The 18,002-nt window shown below is 37.2% G+C and overlaps 1 protein-coding gene across 4 annotated transcripts; it reads left to right on the top strand.

Annotated features, from left to right (window-relative positions):
* Window positions 1-391: 391 nt before the first annotated feature.
* On the top strand, window positions 392-17,893 carry LOC117403337 (intron Large complex component GCFC2-like). 4 transcript variants are annotated; one of them, XM_059023654.1, is made up of 19 exons: window positions 395-547; window positions 753-1,084; window positions 1,679-1,789; window positions 2,274-2,411; window positions 3,857-4,078; window positions 4,237-4,331; window positions 7,734-7,837; window positions 8,133-8,316; window positions 8,600-8,723; window positions 9,097-9,175; window positions 10,209-10,324; window positions 10,545-10,744; window positions 11,510-11,663; window positions 12,687-12,808; window positions 13,137-13,213; window positions 14,176-14,242; window positions 14,814-14,960; window positions 15,366-15,502; window positions 17,549-17,893. In XM_059023654.1, exons 1-19 carry the CDS (start codon window positions 477-479, stop codon window positions 17,664-17,666), a joined length of 2,598 nt encoding a protein of 865 aa, XP_058879637.1. In that variant the 5' UTR covers window positions 395-476; the 3' UTR covers window positions 17,667-17,893. The 4 variants fall into 4 exon arrangements, with proteins under 4 accessions (XP_058879638.1, XP_058879637.1, XP_033861301.3 ...); XM_034005410.3 differs by having other exon boundaries at window positions 478-547; window positions 724-1,084; XM_059023655.1 differs by lacking the exon at window positions 15,366-15,502 and having other exon boundaries at window positions 392-547.
* Window positions 17,894-18,002: the final 109 nt, after the last annotated feature.

Raw genomic sequence — 18,002 nt, 5'->3', positions numbered from 1 at the left:
TTTGCTACAATTGTAGTTTATTCTTCTTGTGTTACTTACATAAGAACATTTCATGCTGCCATAAGAAACTGTTGGGTAAGTAAATTGTGTGTTTCCTTGTGAGAAAAAAAAGAGAAAAAAAAACTTTAATTAATAAAATAAATCAATGAACCAATTTGATGTTGAGCCTTTTTTGTTGCTTTTATCACACAGTGAATCCACTTCAGTTACAATTACTTGTCATTTTACTTATGTGTAGTTGCTTCTATTTGCCTAATTTATTAATTATTATTCAACAGGTCTTAATAATACCTCGTCTAGTATTTGTCGAAAATAAATAAATAAATAAAATTACACATACCGCTATGTGTCATTTTATCAATGTAGCAACGCATTCATGTCTGAAATGTTGTTCTGGGCAATTTATGACAATTACAGAAATATTATCAAACCTAAAGCGTTTGGCGTAGATCTCTCAATGTACTACAACTCCCAGGATGCACTTTGACAAAAGGTTACGTGAGATACCAAAGGCCTTCATTTTGCGCTATACTAATAATGTGAAGAGGTAAGAAGAAATGTAAAATATTATTTTCATGTATGTGGCAAAATGGTACACCGCATAGGCGAACAGAATTACAAAAAATAAACCAACACATTTAATTGAACACTTCTGTGTAGATTTTATTTTTGTGCAATTATAATCAGATCCTGTTTACTCGTGTATTTTTGGTTTTACTTGAGATGTTTAAGAAACCGAACCGGAATTTTAGGAGGAGACGGGCTGATTCGAGCGAGGAAGATCAGACAAACAGGACCAGAGAGGGAGAAGTTCGAGAGACACAAGAGGTCCATGTATCTGCCCCGGCCCGGCTGAACCTGTATCAACAGGGCAGGGGCATCTCTTGTAGTTCTAAGCGGGAGTCAGAGAGATCCAAACTGGCTTCAGGCAATGGAGACGATACGCCGGAGAACGACGTAAGTGAACAGACTTCAGAGGCCGCAACTGAACAAGTGGAAACCGAGACAGTCGAACATAAACTGAAAAGTGAAAACAAAGAGAAAGAAAAAAATAAAAGTGTGCTGAGTTTTGTTGAGGATAAAGGTAAGCGCTTATACATTGTTCGTCAGATACGGCAGCATGGCTGTGTGTAGTCTAGTATAAAGTAAATCGCTGCCAGTCGCTTTCAAGACTTTGAAAACTCACAAGTCAGCCGTTCGGAACATTCAGTTTGAAATATTTAGCTCGTTGCATGACCCAGAAATTGTCTTGGCCATTTTTATCAGCACTTTATAAAACCTGTAATTTTACATTGTAATTTCGTACTAGTGGTTGGTGGAATTTTCAGCAGGGTTTTTTTGGAGTGTCAAATTGCTCAAGTAACTCCCGTTTGCGGGATTGCTTCAAATGTAAAGATTTAACCATACAAATGAGTAACGTGTTTAATTTGATAAATTCTACGTTGTCGGTGATGGGATCAGCTGAAATATGTCCTAAAATATGTGCACACAGCACACTAGCTTTCGAGACCCCAAAGTCACTTCTTCATTCAGATGAGAAGTGTAAATTCGGCAAATAAAATTAAAGTCAAGAAAATGAAAACTAAATGTACACTATTACTATCCATACTTTGCTGAATCATCAAAACCATAGTAGAAGTGTCAACTGAAAAAAATGATTCCTTTTTAATCTTTTCAGTGGATGAAAATGAATTTAAAATTAAGAAGCCGACTGCAAACACCATTGTTTTCAAAGCACAGAAGAAAGAGCAATGTCGACTAGCAGATACAAATACTGTTCAATCTAAAGGTAAAAACTAACGTCATTACATGTGTATTTATTAAACATCAGCTGTCATGTTTCTCTGAAGTTTGTTGTTATTATTATTATTATTTATTTCTTAGCAGATGCCCTTATCCAGGGTGACTTACAATTGCTACACAAGATATCACATTATTTTTTTTTACATACAATTACCCATTTATACAGTTGGGTTTTTACTGGAGCAATCTAGATAAAGTACCTTGCTCAAGGGTACAGCAGCAGTGTCCCCCACTGGGGATTGAACCCACGACCCTCCAGTCAAGAGCCCTAACCACTACTCCACACTGCTGCCCTATAAGTTTATGGTTTTGTAATGCATTTTCCTCCAGCTTCAGCACCACAGCATATTGCAAAACATGATTATTAGTTACTTTAATGGGGTTGCTTTGGTAGTGGCAAAACCTTTTGCTTTTTTTTTTTAAGACATGTTGAATAGATTAAGTCATAAGTGTCTGCTATTTACAATTAGGTTGGGAAGATCACAAGGCAGAGAGCAGCTCTGGAGAAGAAGGTGATGACGCTGAAGGAGATGAGATGTCTGTAGGAAGCGATGATGACAGGAGCTCAAAAACATCTAGTAGATCCAGTTCTTCAGAATCTGGGGCAGGTTTGTAATGAGAACAATTGTAAGAATATATTTGTTATTGTTATTATTATTTCTAACCATTATGAGAACAATTATACTGAGGTATTATTATTTTTATTTTATTTCTTTTGTAGAACTTGTTAATTGCATATTTCAACAAATATTACAAAAATCCTAAGCAATCCATAAATCACTTCTCAAGTGATACTTAAGAAAATAAAACCTAATTTACGGTCACATTTGTACACAGTATTTTCAAAAAGCTGAGCTTGACGGAAAAAATGCATAGAGCAAAGGGACTTCAGGCACTGTCTGCCACCCCGACTAATTTAGAATAGTCCACTTTTTTAAATGCAGCTAGTCTACCTTTCAGATAAAATTACCTGAAACACATACGAGAAGTGTTTTAAGTAGCAAGAAGCTTGCATATCTTGCTTTGATCAGTTTAGATAATTGGATTTAAAACCTCATCAGGCAGTGGGCTCCCAAGTGGTGCATCCAGTAAAGGCGCTCCGCGTGGAGTGCAGGATGCACTCTATAGCCTGGTGATCGCCGGTTTGATTCCAGGCTATTCTACAGCCGACCATGGAGCTGCGTTGTCCGACGCTGTAGCTCTTGGGTGACTGCATGGTGAGTCTGCAGTGTGAAAAAAAACAGTCGGCTGACGGCATACGCTTCGGAGGACAGCGTGTGTTCGTCTCCACCCTCCCGAGTCCGTGCAGGAGTGGTAGCGGTGAGCTGAGCCTAAAAAAATAATTGGCCATTCCAAATTGGGGAAAAAATAATAAAAAATAATTGGCAATGACTAAATTAAAAAAACAAAACAAAAAAAAAAACAGTCCTGAAATGTGGTCCTTATTATTTACCTAATAAGTCAGGGATGGAAATAAGACTCCCATTGCATAGCTGTTTGATCCACTCCTGGTTTTACTATGCGTTTAATAACACATATTAAAACCTGGAATGGGTGGAACTGTTATGCAGTTAGGAGTCTTATTTCAATCCCTGTCAGTCTATTGTAACCTAAAGGTGAAGACAGACTGTCTGTTTAAGTTTATTAGCAAAATTTAGAAGCATACCTTCCTGCTAACTTATTACTTTCTGTGTCGCACCACTCATTTCCTTTGTTTACAAAAGTGAGACCAGACCATGGAATTAGCAGTATACCTAGGTTAACATTAGGTAGTTCAACTGAGGTCGGTGAAACCACACAGAAGTGATTGAGTGCCAGGTAGCAGTAGTGTAAAACTTCTAAAGCTAAAGCATAGTACCTAAATATCCAAAATTACAGTAAAAAATAAATAAAATAAATAGAGCAAAAACATCCTCAGCACACTGGTAAAGGGAGTGTGTTAAATGCTAGTTGAGGGGTAAGAAATGTGGAATATGGAAAGGTTTCATACTGTACCTAAACCATATTTCTTAACCGATATGCCTGTCTGTTTTTTACTCTTTGTTCGGTGCAGGTGATATCCCTAATGCACAGCGAATCCAGGCAGCCAGAAGGCAACGTCAGCTTGCTAGAGCGCCAAAGGACTTCATTTCCTTGGACACAACCCGGGGGAATAGCCCTGGAGTAAAGGATCAAGAAGATGGAGACAGCAACAACGAACCAGATGATCATGAGCGAAGGATCCAGTTTACACCAAAACCAAAAACCTTAAGACAGCGGATAGCTGCAAAGATTGGCGAGTTACAGTAACATTTATTTTATTACATACACCTGCAAACCGAATTAAGTTACGGTAAAATGTATTTAAAAACAACTGGTATAACATGCATCATGTGTTTGCTCATCTGTTCAGAGGCTGTTCTTTATGTTTCTATTTTCATTTGGTGACTATAGGTAGGAGTGAAAGTGAAAGTACCGACAGCCAGGAAGATGATGATCAGAATCTGTGGGAGAAACAACAGATCAGAAAAGGGACAAACATCCCACAGGTACGGTACTAGGGCTGGGACAGTGCATCAATGCATCGAATCGTTGGAATAACCATTGAAGGATAAAATAACCATCGATGGTTGGGTGGAAAAAAAAAACTCATCTAGCAGTTCATTAATAGGACCATTTTTTATTAGGACCGGCAAAATTTAAATTTACACTCTTATTCCTTGCATTTCTTTTGGTTCCTTAAATAATAATAATTATAAAAAAAATCCCCGCCCACTACGCAGCACATACGTTTTCATAGTAATAAGCGTGACCAAAAAAAAAATAACCTAGAGAAGAGACTAGAGGTAGGCTGCATTTCAGGATCAGATTTTGCTAGTTAAATTTTTAATTTAATTTCATTTTAAATAATGCTGTCAGACATTTGGAAGTTTGTTCTTTTTACAAAAGAACAAAATGGAAAAGTTAAATGGAGTTTTAATGAGCTTCTGTGGCAGTACCACCAACCTGTGGGATCATTTAGTAAGACAGCACCCGACAAAATACGACAGCGGGAACACACGTAAAAAACAAAAGTAAGCAACACCTTCAGTGACAACTTATTTTGGCAAAAAAGTTGATGCAAAAATCTTCAGAGCAAAAGAAATAACAGGCCTGATAGTGGATGTTGTCACACAAGATAGCAGACCTGTTAGTATAGTACAGGGAGCTGCGTTTACAAATCTGATTGTGAATCTTGCTCCGGGCTATGAAATGCCCTGTCCAAAGACAATCTCCAAATTCATTACTCTGGATCACGAAAGTGCAAAGGAAAAGCTTAGACAGGGTTTAAGTCAAGTGTAATTCAATTTCTATCACTACCGATATATGGACAGGCATGGCACAAGAAGAGTTTTTAACAGTCACCTGCCATTACATTAAGCAAAACTGTGAACTCGAGTCAAAAGTATTAGCAACACGAAAATTACACGAGAGAGACACAGCTGTGAATTTAGCAGAAGCGATCAATCAGATGAACACAGAGTGTGAAGTGGCTACAAAAATATTATTATTATTATTATTATTATTATTATTTATTTCTTAGCAGACGCCCTTACCCAGTGCGACTTACAGTCGTAAACCAAAATACATTTCAAGAATCACAGTACAAGTATTAATACAATTAAGAGCAAGATAAAATACAAGTATAAGTATATGACAAACCTTAATAGCTTGTGTTCACGACAACGCAGCCAGCATGTGCAGTATATCTTTGCTTTCTGCAAGCGAGCATGCTGTGTTACTTTTTGGTAGCCTGGCAAGTGAGCTGTGCAGGGCACAATAAATCTCTGCATTCAGAAAAGTTTGGAGGATGTATGACAAGTCCATACATGGCAGCAGCAAGGAGACTGGTTGCATATTTTAAAAAGAGTGAGATGGCAAAAAGTGCTTTAAATAGCAAACAAACAGAAATTCTGAACACAGAAAAAGCACCACGCAAGTTAATACAGGACGTACAAACAAGGTGGAACACGGTTTATTATATGTTGGAACGTCGTCTTGAATTAAAATGGCCAGTTATTGCTGTTTTGTCAAACCCAGATTTGACCAAAATGTCTGATGCAGCTACTTTAGATCTCACGAAGCTAATAGCCGAGATACTACTACAGCCATTCGAACTGGCTACAGTACTTTTGAGTGCAGAGAAAAACATTACGGCTGGTTCTTTGTACCCACTTGCAACAGGGATAAAACACAGACTGACTGAAGTTCCTGATGAAGAGGAGACACTGTCTTCTTTAATCAACTCATTTGCTAATTCCAGTTACACAAAGTTTGAGAAATAAGCTAGTGCGTAATTTGTCTCGGTGATTTTGTTTACATCAGCTGAATACGAACAGGCCAAAGCCCACGTGTCTGAAGCACTGTCTTCGAAAATAGTGAGGCTGGTGGAGGACAACCTCGAAAATCGTGCTGGTACAAGTGAGTGCAGCACAGAGGACTTGTCTGTTAAAAAGAAAACGAAGACCGAACAAGCAGTGGAATTGTTACTTCGTGGACAGCAACAAACACACTACTTCCAAAGAGAGCTTTATGCTTCTGAAACTCCATTAAACATCAGCGAAGATCCCTTGAAAAATAACCAGACACCCTTTCCCAACCTAGCAGCCTTGGCAAAGAGCATTTTAAGTATCTCCGCAACATCGGTCCCGAGCGAGTGTGTGTTCAGCAAAGCAGGGATTCTTGTGAGCAAACTCCATTCTTCTTTGAAACCGGAGAATGTGGATGCCATAATATTTTTGAATAAAAACAGAAAATAAGCTCTGGAGAAAGCACAGACTTTGTTACGTTGAAGTTGTAAATAGTTATTTTTGTGTTCCCCATTTGGAGTTTTTTTTCCTCTAATCCGGTTGCTGTTAAGACATCTTAAGGGAAGACAGTAATATTTTTAATGTTTTACTAACTTTTTTGTGGGGAACCTCGCCGACAGTGTGACTAAACAATTATGAATGTGTAGTTTTAAGTTCAACTGGAGAAACGTTTACTTTTCATAATTAGATTTGATTAAAATATAGACTTCCAAACATTCTATTTACTGTAAACGATGTAACTTTTGACACAAGTCAGCTACTTTGGCCACTTTCCCAACAAGTAAGACAAAAAGTTAGAGAATATGGAATCTTCCTCTACTTCTCTGCTATTCAAATCTGAAATCAAAACAGAAATAACTTTTACCAATCAAGAGGTACAGCTGTTTTAGTAACCGCATCAACTAAATTTTCTCAAACTTTTTATAAACTGAAATTTTGACCACTTTCCCAACAAGCTAGATAAAAAGTCAGTGGGTATGACATGTTCCTCTACTTCTCTGCTATTCAAATATGACATCAAAACAGAAATCAAGAGGTACACCTGTTTTAGTAACCGCACCAACTACGTTTTCTGTGAACTTTAAGAAATAACTGCAGTTTTGACCACTTTCCCAACAAGTTAGACAAATACTTAGAGCAAATGAAATCTTCATCTACTTCTCAGCTATTCAATTATTCAAATCAAAACAGGAATGGCGTCTACCAATCAAGAGGTACAGCTGTTTTAGTAACCGCATCAACTTCTTTCAGTAGGTTACTTCCCACTGTTGAATTTTGAGAAATTTCAAATTATAGCACATTCTAAGCATGAGACAATTAGTAAACAATGTGATTTTTGACACAAATCAGCTACTTTGACCACTTTCCCAATAAAGCAAGCCCCACAACTTTACTTGTAAAGTTAACATCTAGTTTATTTAATTTTTTTTCCAATTAAGAATTGGTGAGATGTTGGACTTATGAGCTAATAGCCCAATTTTAGCCCTAAATGAACCAGAGCCATTGAATGAGTGGTGGAACAGCTGTCCAATGTAGATCATTCTCTTGCATGTTGTTTGTCATTAAATTCTGCACACTTGTAATTCTTTTCTTTTTTTTCAGATTTCAGATATTGATAATTCCAGAAAGGTTGTGAAACATTTCAATTCTGCTGCATCCCTTCCTCCAGTGAATCTAGAAATGATAAAGAAGCGATTAACTAAAAAGCAAGTAATAATAATCATTCTGCATTATAGCAAGTCATTGAGTAACTCCAGTTGGTATTTCTTACGAATTTACTGGGTTATGTGACCAGTCATTACAAAACCATTCAAATTTCACAATAAGTCAACTAGAGATGCAGCCCAAAAACATGAAACTTTAACTTTTTAAAATCGGCTTTAAAGATCACAATTAAAAACTGCATATGGCATACCAATAGAAGGGCTTGTGACTGCTCAGATACTGGGGCAATAAAAAGTGATTTGTTTTTTACATAGATGTTTATGTTTTTTCAACAAGGCTTGAATCCATAGGGCAGGTTCATCGAGCACACCAGAGGGAGCAGGAGAAAATTCAACAGGACATTGAGAGCACCAAGACCTGTTTAGAAAACCTGCAAGATACCTCTCCATGCCTGCGCTACAAATTCTATAAAGAAATGAGAATATATGTACAAAACTTGGTAGACTGCCTCAGTGAAAAGGTATGTTGGGATTGGGGGAGGGGTAGTAGGAGTGCTAACAAATTACATTAGTTTATTCAGATACCTCAGATCATTGATTTCTCAAAGACAGCAGACTGCTGCTCCAGATATGTTACAGTAACATGCAGTTCCCTATGGGTGTAGTGTTTTAAATTGAGTTCAGTCTTTGCAAGTTAAATGGTAAAGTAAATTAAATAGTAGCCTAGGATAGATCAGTCTTTGTATTTTAACCCTAGCAAACCATATAATTGACTGCAGTTTGTACGTTTTGTTGTTTGTTTAGATCCATATGATAAGTGAAGTAGAATCGGAGATGCATCACTTGTTAAAACACCAAGCACAAGCTATTTTGAATCGAAGACGGGAGGAGGTCAAAGAGGAATCTTTATACATCCAACAACTCACAAGTGAGTATTGTTCAGCTAGTTTTGCATGACGCAGATGGTGTTTACTTTACTGCACAGGTAAATGTTCAGTCTTATGCATTGTCAAATTGGCCAGATCTGGTCAGATCTGAAATTTGACACTTGTGTGTATATATGCCATATAACACAGTTCTGCAAGAAATACACAATTGACTTTGGATTGTCCTTGCTTGTAACCTGCAGTATTTTTTGCTGGGTTGACTTGGACATAAGGAGAGCTAAACTTAACCTCTTCACTTCAGATTATCAAGTCTGAACACTTGACCACAACCAGATATGTTCTTGTGTTAATGGCAGATATTACTGTTATATAGGCTGTTCAGAGTGCCAACGTATTAATTGTATCCCTTTTTAGATTACACTAGTTCATCTAATATTGGGCATATGGACAGTGGAGAAATAAATAAATGCCTTGTAGAACAGAAGGAAAGAAGGTAAGTGAACACCTTGGTAATACTCAGAAGCCCGTAGTGTTGGCTGCATGTTTTGGTGAAGGCTATGAATGTGAATTGTAGTAAGTTGAAGAAGCTGCAGTTTGAAGAAATACAGAATTGCAATACATTAAATATAGATAGTGTGTTAAAGTTTCAAAGTATACTGAGCATCAAAAGAAACATATCACTTATATTTGAGCATCAAAAGAAACTTATCACTTATATTTGGATAAAATTCACTAGATGTGATCGAAAAAATGACAAACTCTGTTTTAGAGCAGGTGCAGTGACTTTTATTGTGCTGATTTAACAATTTACATCACGAAGATGCTGCAAAATGGTCTGTCGATCTTGGGCAGGTGTTGTGACTCTTTGTCTCCCAGTTCGTGGCCTGTCATTGACAGAGTGTGTCGGTTATACCGTCTCTCCAGGTTTGAAATTGCTGGCTGTGAGCACCCAAGACAGCGAGCCACAGTACGCTGCCCTAGGGCAGCCTCCAACATGCCGATTTGCAAAAATAAATAAATAAATCATATACTTTGACATTTAATGTCCCGGGAAGTCTTACAGATTTCCCAGGACATCTGCCTCAAAAAGAGAACAATCCAGACAAAACCAGAACGGGTGAGGCTAGGGCTTTCATCACAGTTGGCTCCTCCTGCTCTTTTATTATGGTTTAATAGATGCAACATTTAAAACTACTAAAACACACTCTTCTTCAAATGTATAGTATTTATTACACGCAGCACTGATAGCGTATTACACTGAAACTAGTTAATGTGTTCCTGGAGAAGTGTGCCCTTGTGCAAAATAAAATAGGATATTCTTCAGCTAAACTGAACACATCCAATATTTCTGTGGCAGCTGACTGAGAAAAAGCCATACTAAAAATAAAATCTGTTGGGTGGCAGCATTGGCAGGGTCATTCCTTTTTTCGCATGTCACCTTCAGTAGAGATCGAGCAAAAAAAATAGTGTGTCGCCCCCCGCCTCAATGGCAAGCTTAGTCTTTGCTTCTGGTGTTTAATTTTCAGGGCTCGCAGAAGTCAGCGGAATGAGAACTCTGAGAACAAAGCAGGGCCCAATGAAGGCCTATATAGTGACGATGAAGTAGACCCAGCTAACATGGCTGAGTTCCAGAAAAAGAGAGGTATGTGATGTAACAAGCGGAACATTAACCTGGGTTTATAATATATATGATGCAATACATTTTTACATTTATATATGGTGATTGAAGGTCATGGTAATTTCTTCATGACATTTTGTATTTCCAGCTGTGGGAGGGGGTGTACATCACTGGCATACTTGTTTGGAAAGTAGATAACAGGCAACCGATGTGTCTGATTAACTATTCTCACTTTACTTCCCAGATGACGTTTTATGTGAGTCTCGGAAGATCTTCGATGATGTTCATGAGGACTTCCATAACATTAAGGACATCCTTTCAAAGTTTGATCAGTGGAGAAGCAGGTTTGCTGACTCCTACTATGATGCTTACATTGGGCTTTGCCTTCCTAAACTTCTCGGCCCTTTAATCCGCTATCAACTTATTGACTGGAATCCCCTCAAGGTATTTATTAAGTCTAGATTTTTCTTCTCTTGAACACAGTGTGATTGTTCATTATACAAGAATTCTTGACTAAGGCTGGTAGAGCCAACGCTTCTCTTCAGGGATGAGAGTTTTCAGATTGACATGTCCTTCTAAACTGAGCTGCTGCTTCAGGACTAAAAAAATCTACTGCTGACACCAGTACTGGACTACATATTGCAGAGTCAGATCTATACATAGAGATTTTAGGAACCTATCCTGTTTTATTTTCCACCAGGAATAGATCCCAGGTGTAGCTGATAAGCTAATCAGACTCACTGTATCAATGAGTACATCTTCAATTTCCACCAGCAGCCGCACCTAGTATGCAGCTGTTATCAAAGTACTTTGCTTCTCCGAAATTGAGTCTAGTGTGAACCCTACAATTATTTCAGCTAGTATTAACAGTTGATACCACCAAAGAAATAACTGTTTTATTACTGGCATTTAATGTTTATGCCAATATGTCCTTTTATGCTAATGAACTGTAAATAGTGAACTTCAGTTAAATTCCACACAGGTGTCTTATCCTTAGGTGTATAACCTTTTAAAATAGGGGTGCCTCCAATCATTTCAGTTACCTAGTCCCATCAACCTTGCATTACTCAGCATAGCTTTTACTGCTGCTGTTTACAGCTTTTAATAAATGCCAGTATTTTTGCACAGTCAGTGTGAATGATAGCACAGCGGTCACTTGAAAGTCAGCCTTTTCATTATGCAGTATAATTATATGGATTTGTATTGCAGGAAGATTGTGAAGACTTTGCGACAATGCCCTGGTACACGGCTGTGGAGCAGTTTTGTTATGGCAGAGAACATGAAGGCTCTGAGATTAAGTATAACCCTGATATGAAAACGTTGCCCTCAGTCATCGAGAAAACCATAATTCCAAAAATTCAAGGTCAGTTCCTTTGCAAGACAGCCCTACTCTATGTGTAAAGGGTGGGGGGTTGAGGGCTATTTCTGTACAGTTTTTATTTCCTCCTGGGGATAGTTAATTTGTGTGAAGATGGAAGAATTTGCATTAAACATGTTAAATGAGAAAGTACATTGGAGTAAATGGCAAACCAACAACATTTTTGTTTTTATATACCAGTGTGGTAAAGTGGTAGGTAGTACACAGGTGTAGAGATGATGCAGGGATTGATACAACAACAGACGGCAAAGTACTGGTGAAATGATGATTTATTTTTGTAATCTATTGTCACTTGACAAAAGTAAGTAACAAGGAGAACTGACATTGCACAGTTTATTTAAACACAGGGTTCAGTCCCAAAATAATACTCACTATACAAACATGACAACAAACACAAACACGATCACAAGGCCAAAGTGAGTGCAGTGAATTTTAGTGGCTTGATACACATTATCCGTGAAATATGACTAGAGTGAAATCCGGGTTAATTGCTGGTCTTAAACAACAGCTCCCGGATGTGTTAGCTATCTATAATATACAAACAGTGCAATTAATACGGTAAACAAACAAACTACGAAACACTTACGATACAAATTCACGGTCCTTCAGCGGTTCTTTCGCAACCATAACAAAGGAACAGATCACCTCCCTACGTCCCCTTATGTACCGTCAATCACACCCCCTTGGTAAACGATTGCAACCGCTCCTCCAGTCCGCGGCTGCCACATCGCTTCCCTTCCGGGTCGATGACTTGGTGTACCGTAGCTCCACTCCCTTTCTAGATGGCCGACTTCCACCTAACCCTGGGAATTAATTGTCAGGCATTCCAGTTCAGGGCACTCTGTTCCCTTTACACAGCGCCCTCACAGGTCAGGAAGGAGATTTCACCAAGAATCATTCTGTCTCTGTCACAACCGGTATATACAATTTATTGTGCAGCCCTACAGCTAACACTTTAACCAACAGGAAAGACTTATACAGAGAAAAATACTGTTTTCTTTATTGCAGGTTTTGTGGAACATATTTGGGACCCTCATTCATCAACACAGACCCAATGTCTAGTGAGGCTTTGCAGGAAGCTGGAAGATGACTATTCACTGTTTCAGGGTTCACAGAAGAAAGCAGTACAGGTAAAGAACACTTTCTGTTTTGTAATCCAGTTTAATTGGGCATTTTTTCACCTAAAACTAGTTTGTTTTTAATAATTGGTCCACCAAATAAGAATTGTAAAACCAGTTTTATTATAGGCTATTTTCTAAAATACAATTTGGGGGAATGTGCCTCCTGAATTAAATGACATTACTGAAGCTGTTTTAGCTACCTTGATGCAGTCCTCTGCAGTCTCATTTTGAAGGGTTCTGAATCTGTACTGGAAAATTGTCCTACAACTTTGCATTAGATATTGATTCGATTTTTTTTTTTTTTTTTTTTTTTTTTTTTTACCTTTTTTCTAAACAGGATTTTGTTAACGCTGTAATCATGAGAATGAGAAGTTCAGTTGATGAAGACGTGTTTATTCCTCTTTATGCTAAAAAGTAAGTTAATTAAAGGTGACTTGTATGTGGTGTGATTCGGCTTTTTCACATATAAACCCAGTTCAGTTTGTTTGGAACCACACGTGGTTCTAAATACACTGCACAAACTAACCAAGTGGGAATGGGCTCTTAAAAAAAAAAAAAATTCAATTGGTATGTGTGACAGGGTACTCCCTGCCCCTGTGCATGTTTTGTAGTATTTTGTATTATTATGTTATATTTGGCAGGACGAAAGAGGTGCCGTCCGCCATTATTTGATGTTGTTTTAATTACCTTGTGAGGATGCGTGACTGTCATCAGCTACTGATTGTTTAACTGTCTGACAGTCACACAGATTATGAAACTTGTGCAGACTATAGCCGAGGGATAATAAGATAATTACTAGCTAGTTAACCCCTCAGCCATGATATAAAAGACCTGCAGTTTGGCTGCACAGGTGGAGTGTTCGTGAGTGGAGAACAGGAGTAGAGAGGAGGTAGAAATAAATAACTATAGAAATAACAATTGCTACTCATGCTGGAAGAACCAGCATGATACTTGTTATCGTTTTTGTTTGTTTGTTTTGGCCATCATGCCTTTTGTTATTGTAAAGTGTTTTGGTTTTGTTTAACTCTTATTTTGAATTAAATGCGCCACAGCGCTTTTCATTACCCCAGTCTGTTGTGTGATCGCCATTCATTCCCTGGCCTGACATCACCACCAGTCCCCCTGTTCACAGTATGAAATATCAGAGCTATCTTTAAATATTGTATTCTTGTTTTTAGAGTAACTTTTTTATATTATTTCTGTTTTGTCATTGCATCCATTATCTTTATGTGGTACAGATTTTGCTTATAGAACAACGTGAACTTTAGACCTTGCTACCATTTATAGATGTGTATTATCTAAATGTACTACATTACTACAAGAAACACCTTTTTTTTTTTTTTTTTTTTTTTTTAATATATATATATATACACCAGGTTCTTAGAGGACAGAAATTCATTGCAATGTCAATTCCAGGACAGGCAGTTCTGGTCAGCTGTCAAGGTAAGAAAGTCAGTCTTTTTTTTTTTTATGTAAGTTAAGAAAAAAGTTAAAACTTCAGTTCCGGACATTTGATGAAGGCTTTAGGACTACTCTGATTCAGCCTGTTGCTCTTACATACTGCTTCTGCCACCAAGCACACAGTCCATGCATTAAAATATCATTTCTGGGTAAAAAAAACTGGTGGTGGAGTAGAGTGGCTTTATAGTAAAAATGAATGCATGTGCAGTTGGTATTTATTTGTTTTTATAAATCTTCAATCACGATCATGGATTTTATTTGCAATTTTTGATTTTATTTTTTATTAACAATAATAAGAACATAAGGACATAAAGTTTACAAACGAGAGGAGGCCATTCAGCCCATCTTGCTCGTTTGGTTGTTAGTAGCTTATTGATCCCAGAATCTCATCAAGCAGCTTCTTGAAGGATCCCAGGGTTTCAGCTTCAACAACATTACTGGGGAGTTGGTTCCTGACCCTCACAATTCTCTGTGTAAAAAAAGTGCCTCCTATTTAATGTTTTGAATGCCCCTTTATCTAATCTCCATTTGTGACCCCTGGTCCTTGTTTTAGCTTCTAGGTAATATTATGCAGTGGGATGGCTTGGTACCAGAGGAGGCAGTAAAAGAACTGGGTTTTGACAAGCTCCTCAATCGCTACATTCTGATAACTCTTCTGAATACTCAGCCTGGAAGAGACAGTGTGGAGAAGTGCAAGGAGGTATTGTGTGTGTTTAAGTTGAAGTACACAACCACATATTGGGGTATTTTGTTTTTTATTAATGCAGCCTAAAATCTATAAATGTGTAATAAGGGTGTTTTTGAGATGAGTTTATATGGCTGTAATAGTTATATGAGTTTTCCTCAAATTGGATGGAATATGCTTAATGTGCTGTGTATGCTTAAGTACTTTGTACGTTAGAAACTTGGGGATAAAGTCCCTCGTCTTCAGTCATAAAAATATGTTTATTGCAGAAATGTCCCTTTTATTCTTTTTACACACAGTACAGCGGTACCCAACCCATACACAGAAAGCAATTTACCCCAGGCCAGATCCTTTTTTTTTTTTTTGCAGTAACACTGTAGTTTACCATCAGTGTGGATATATTTGTGCTTTTTTTCTTAGACAGTGGCATGTTTTCCTAAGAGCTGGTTTAAAGGTATGAACAGCAGGTCTACACTGCCTCAGCTTAAACACTTCAGCAAGCACTTACACCAGACTGCACATACCTTGTGCAAAAACATCAATGAATGCAGCATCAGGTAATTCATCTCGAACTTAACTGACATGTTGGTTTGTGTTTTGTAAAGGTGTGTGTGTGTTTTTTTAAAGCATTCGCAGGGCATGAAGTTAAGGTCATGAAGGGCAAGGCAATGTTGCCTTCATTGGGCGTGAAAATTCAGGGCCACCAAGGCAGTTCTAGGGGTCAGAGAAAGGCAAAATATAAATCCAATCCAAGGACACCAAGGCAATTTCATACTCATTCATAAAACAACAAAAAGTAAATACAGAGAACCTATTATGTTGATGAAATGTTAATTCAAACAAACAAAAATCAATGTTTTCTAGGTGATTCACACACTAATTGTTACAAAAATAAAATGTAGGTTACTTTTCCATTGTAAAAATAAAATGGTATAAAAATATTCAATTCAAAAACAAACTTTCATAATGAGAAAACACAAGGGGTAATTTGGCAAAACCATAAATATTCAGGGCATTTTTACTAAAGTTTGTCACCCTGTTAACAAGAGTTAAATATAGTGCTTGTCTGTGTAATTAAAGCTTTTTTTTTAAACCCTCTAGCCATGTGATTTCATAATTTAGGGTAAGCAAGTTCAACTGGATTTCATATAACAAGTTGTCCACTGGTGAAGCGAACATTTAATCAATTGCATTTTTAAATGCTAATAGTATTCTTTCAGAAATTGAGATTTTCACAGATAATTGACTATTATTATTATTACACGGCACTGGTTCTAATTCAGGGAAATTGAGAAATCAATGCGTGAAAAAGTACAGCCTTAGTGATACAACAGCACAAATAAGCGATGTCAGTGAAGGGAAAGTTAAAGATAGATTTTCAGGCAAACTGGCTGAAGATTTACTCATGTCTGGAGTGTAATAATGATTTGTTCGGTCTGCAGTGTCTCTGCGCAACTGTAGTTTGCTAACCGCTGTACAACCTGTACAAACAACGCGGCTTTAAAAAGAAAAAAAATCTAAATAGAAACTTCATCAGGCAATGGAGAGTGCTCTGCATTACAATGATGAAAAGGTGGATGTACATAATGTTAGATGTTTACATTCGAGAGACTTAATATAATTTCATGGTTCTTGAAATTTACAGTTGCAAATGATTTACAGTTTTGTTATGGTGCATTGCTGGACACTCGATTCAGAACAAAAGGTATGCTGTTTTAAAGCATACACATTAACCCCTTTCGGGAAAGCACACATTTTACTAGTTAAAAAGCAGAACTACAAAAGGTAGTGAGAAGGTATTACACAAAAATAAATTAAAACAGAAATCCATCCACTTCTCTATATCGTGTTTTGTTCACTATTATGTTATATCTCCTACTCACAGGGAGCTGCTACTTGAACCATGTCATACATAGCAACATGCTTGGGTTTGATTTTTTTTTTATGTAATAATTTAAGCAAAATTAATAATTATCTACCTATTTGTGTGTTCATTTTTAGAGTTGATCTTTTGGGGGGAATAATGTATAAATAAATTAGCAATGTATATATACTGAAGACATGGAAGGAGTCACAATGTGTATTGCACCGTTACATTTTAAAGTTTTGCAATTTTTAAGCATAAAATCAGATCTCCTTATACCATATATGATCATAGATTATGTGTAATGTGGTATACATTTATATGTAAGTTTTTTTTTTGTTTTTTTTTACCAAGCTGTAAATTTAAAAAGGAAATTGAAATATACACCACAATCTGTTTGCTTGTCATTAACCAATGATACAGTTCATGATAATGAATCACTTTCTAGCAGGACGAGTTTACAGAATTCAATTGAATTGTGATAGAACGGGCCAGCTGATGCTGAGCAATTTTGTGAATGGGTTGTAGATCAGATGTGCTGGTGTGGACAGACACCGGCGGCAATGATGGGCGGGCATATAGGCAACTGTTGCCATAAGTTTTTTTTTTTTTAATTTGAGAGGCATTGCTGCAAGTGGCTTGGGCACTGTGGTAATTACCGCTGGCGCCGTCTGTTATTTCGCGCCCTGCATTCAATTTCATGTAATTTGTAAAAGTATTATTATTCTTTTTATCGTAGGGAGATTGCAGCAGAAGTTGTGGTTCTTCTAGTAACCATCAAAGCTCTGGACCATGCAGATGATATTATCAGGGAATACCAGATGGAAGATTTGAAAACTTATCTTGGCATCAGTTAATTGGGGAAAGGTTACCTAATACTTAAGTTTAAATAAGTAAATAGCTGAAAAAATGTGCTTGTAGCCCCAATATTGAGTTTTAATATTAGATTTGAAATTAAATGATTGTCAGGTTAAAACTCACTTATTGAGCAGCATAACTAAAAAATACAAATACAATAAAAGACAAACATTCATAACAATCGAGATGTAAACATGAATAAAGTGTTTTTTGTATTATGTTTAAACTTAAGAATTGTTATTATAAACCTGTTGTCATGGTGACCCCACCACATTTAGTTTATTTTTTTTGCCAAGTCATCTGCTGCTGCTTCCACCATCAAGGTGTAAATGAAT

This window comes from Acipenser ruthenus, chromosome 5, assembly GCF_902713425.1.
Source record: "Acipenser ruthenus chromosome 5, fAciRut3.2 maternal haplotype, whole genome shotgun sequence".
In the NCBI taxonomy this organism is placed as follows: Eukaryota; Metazoa; Chordata; class Actinopteri; order Acipenseriformes; family Acipenseridae; genus Acipenser; species Acipenser ruthenus.
The sequence above is the reverse complement of the archived record's forward strand: the minus strand, read 5'-3'. Positions and strand labels throughout refer to the sequence as shown.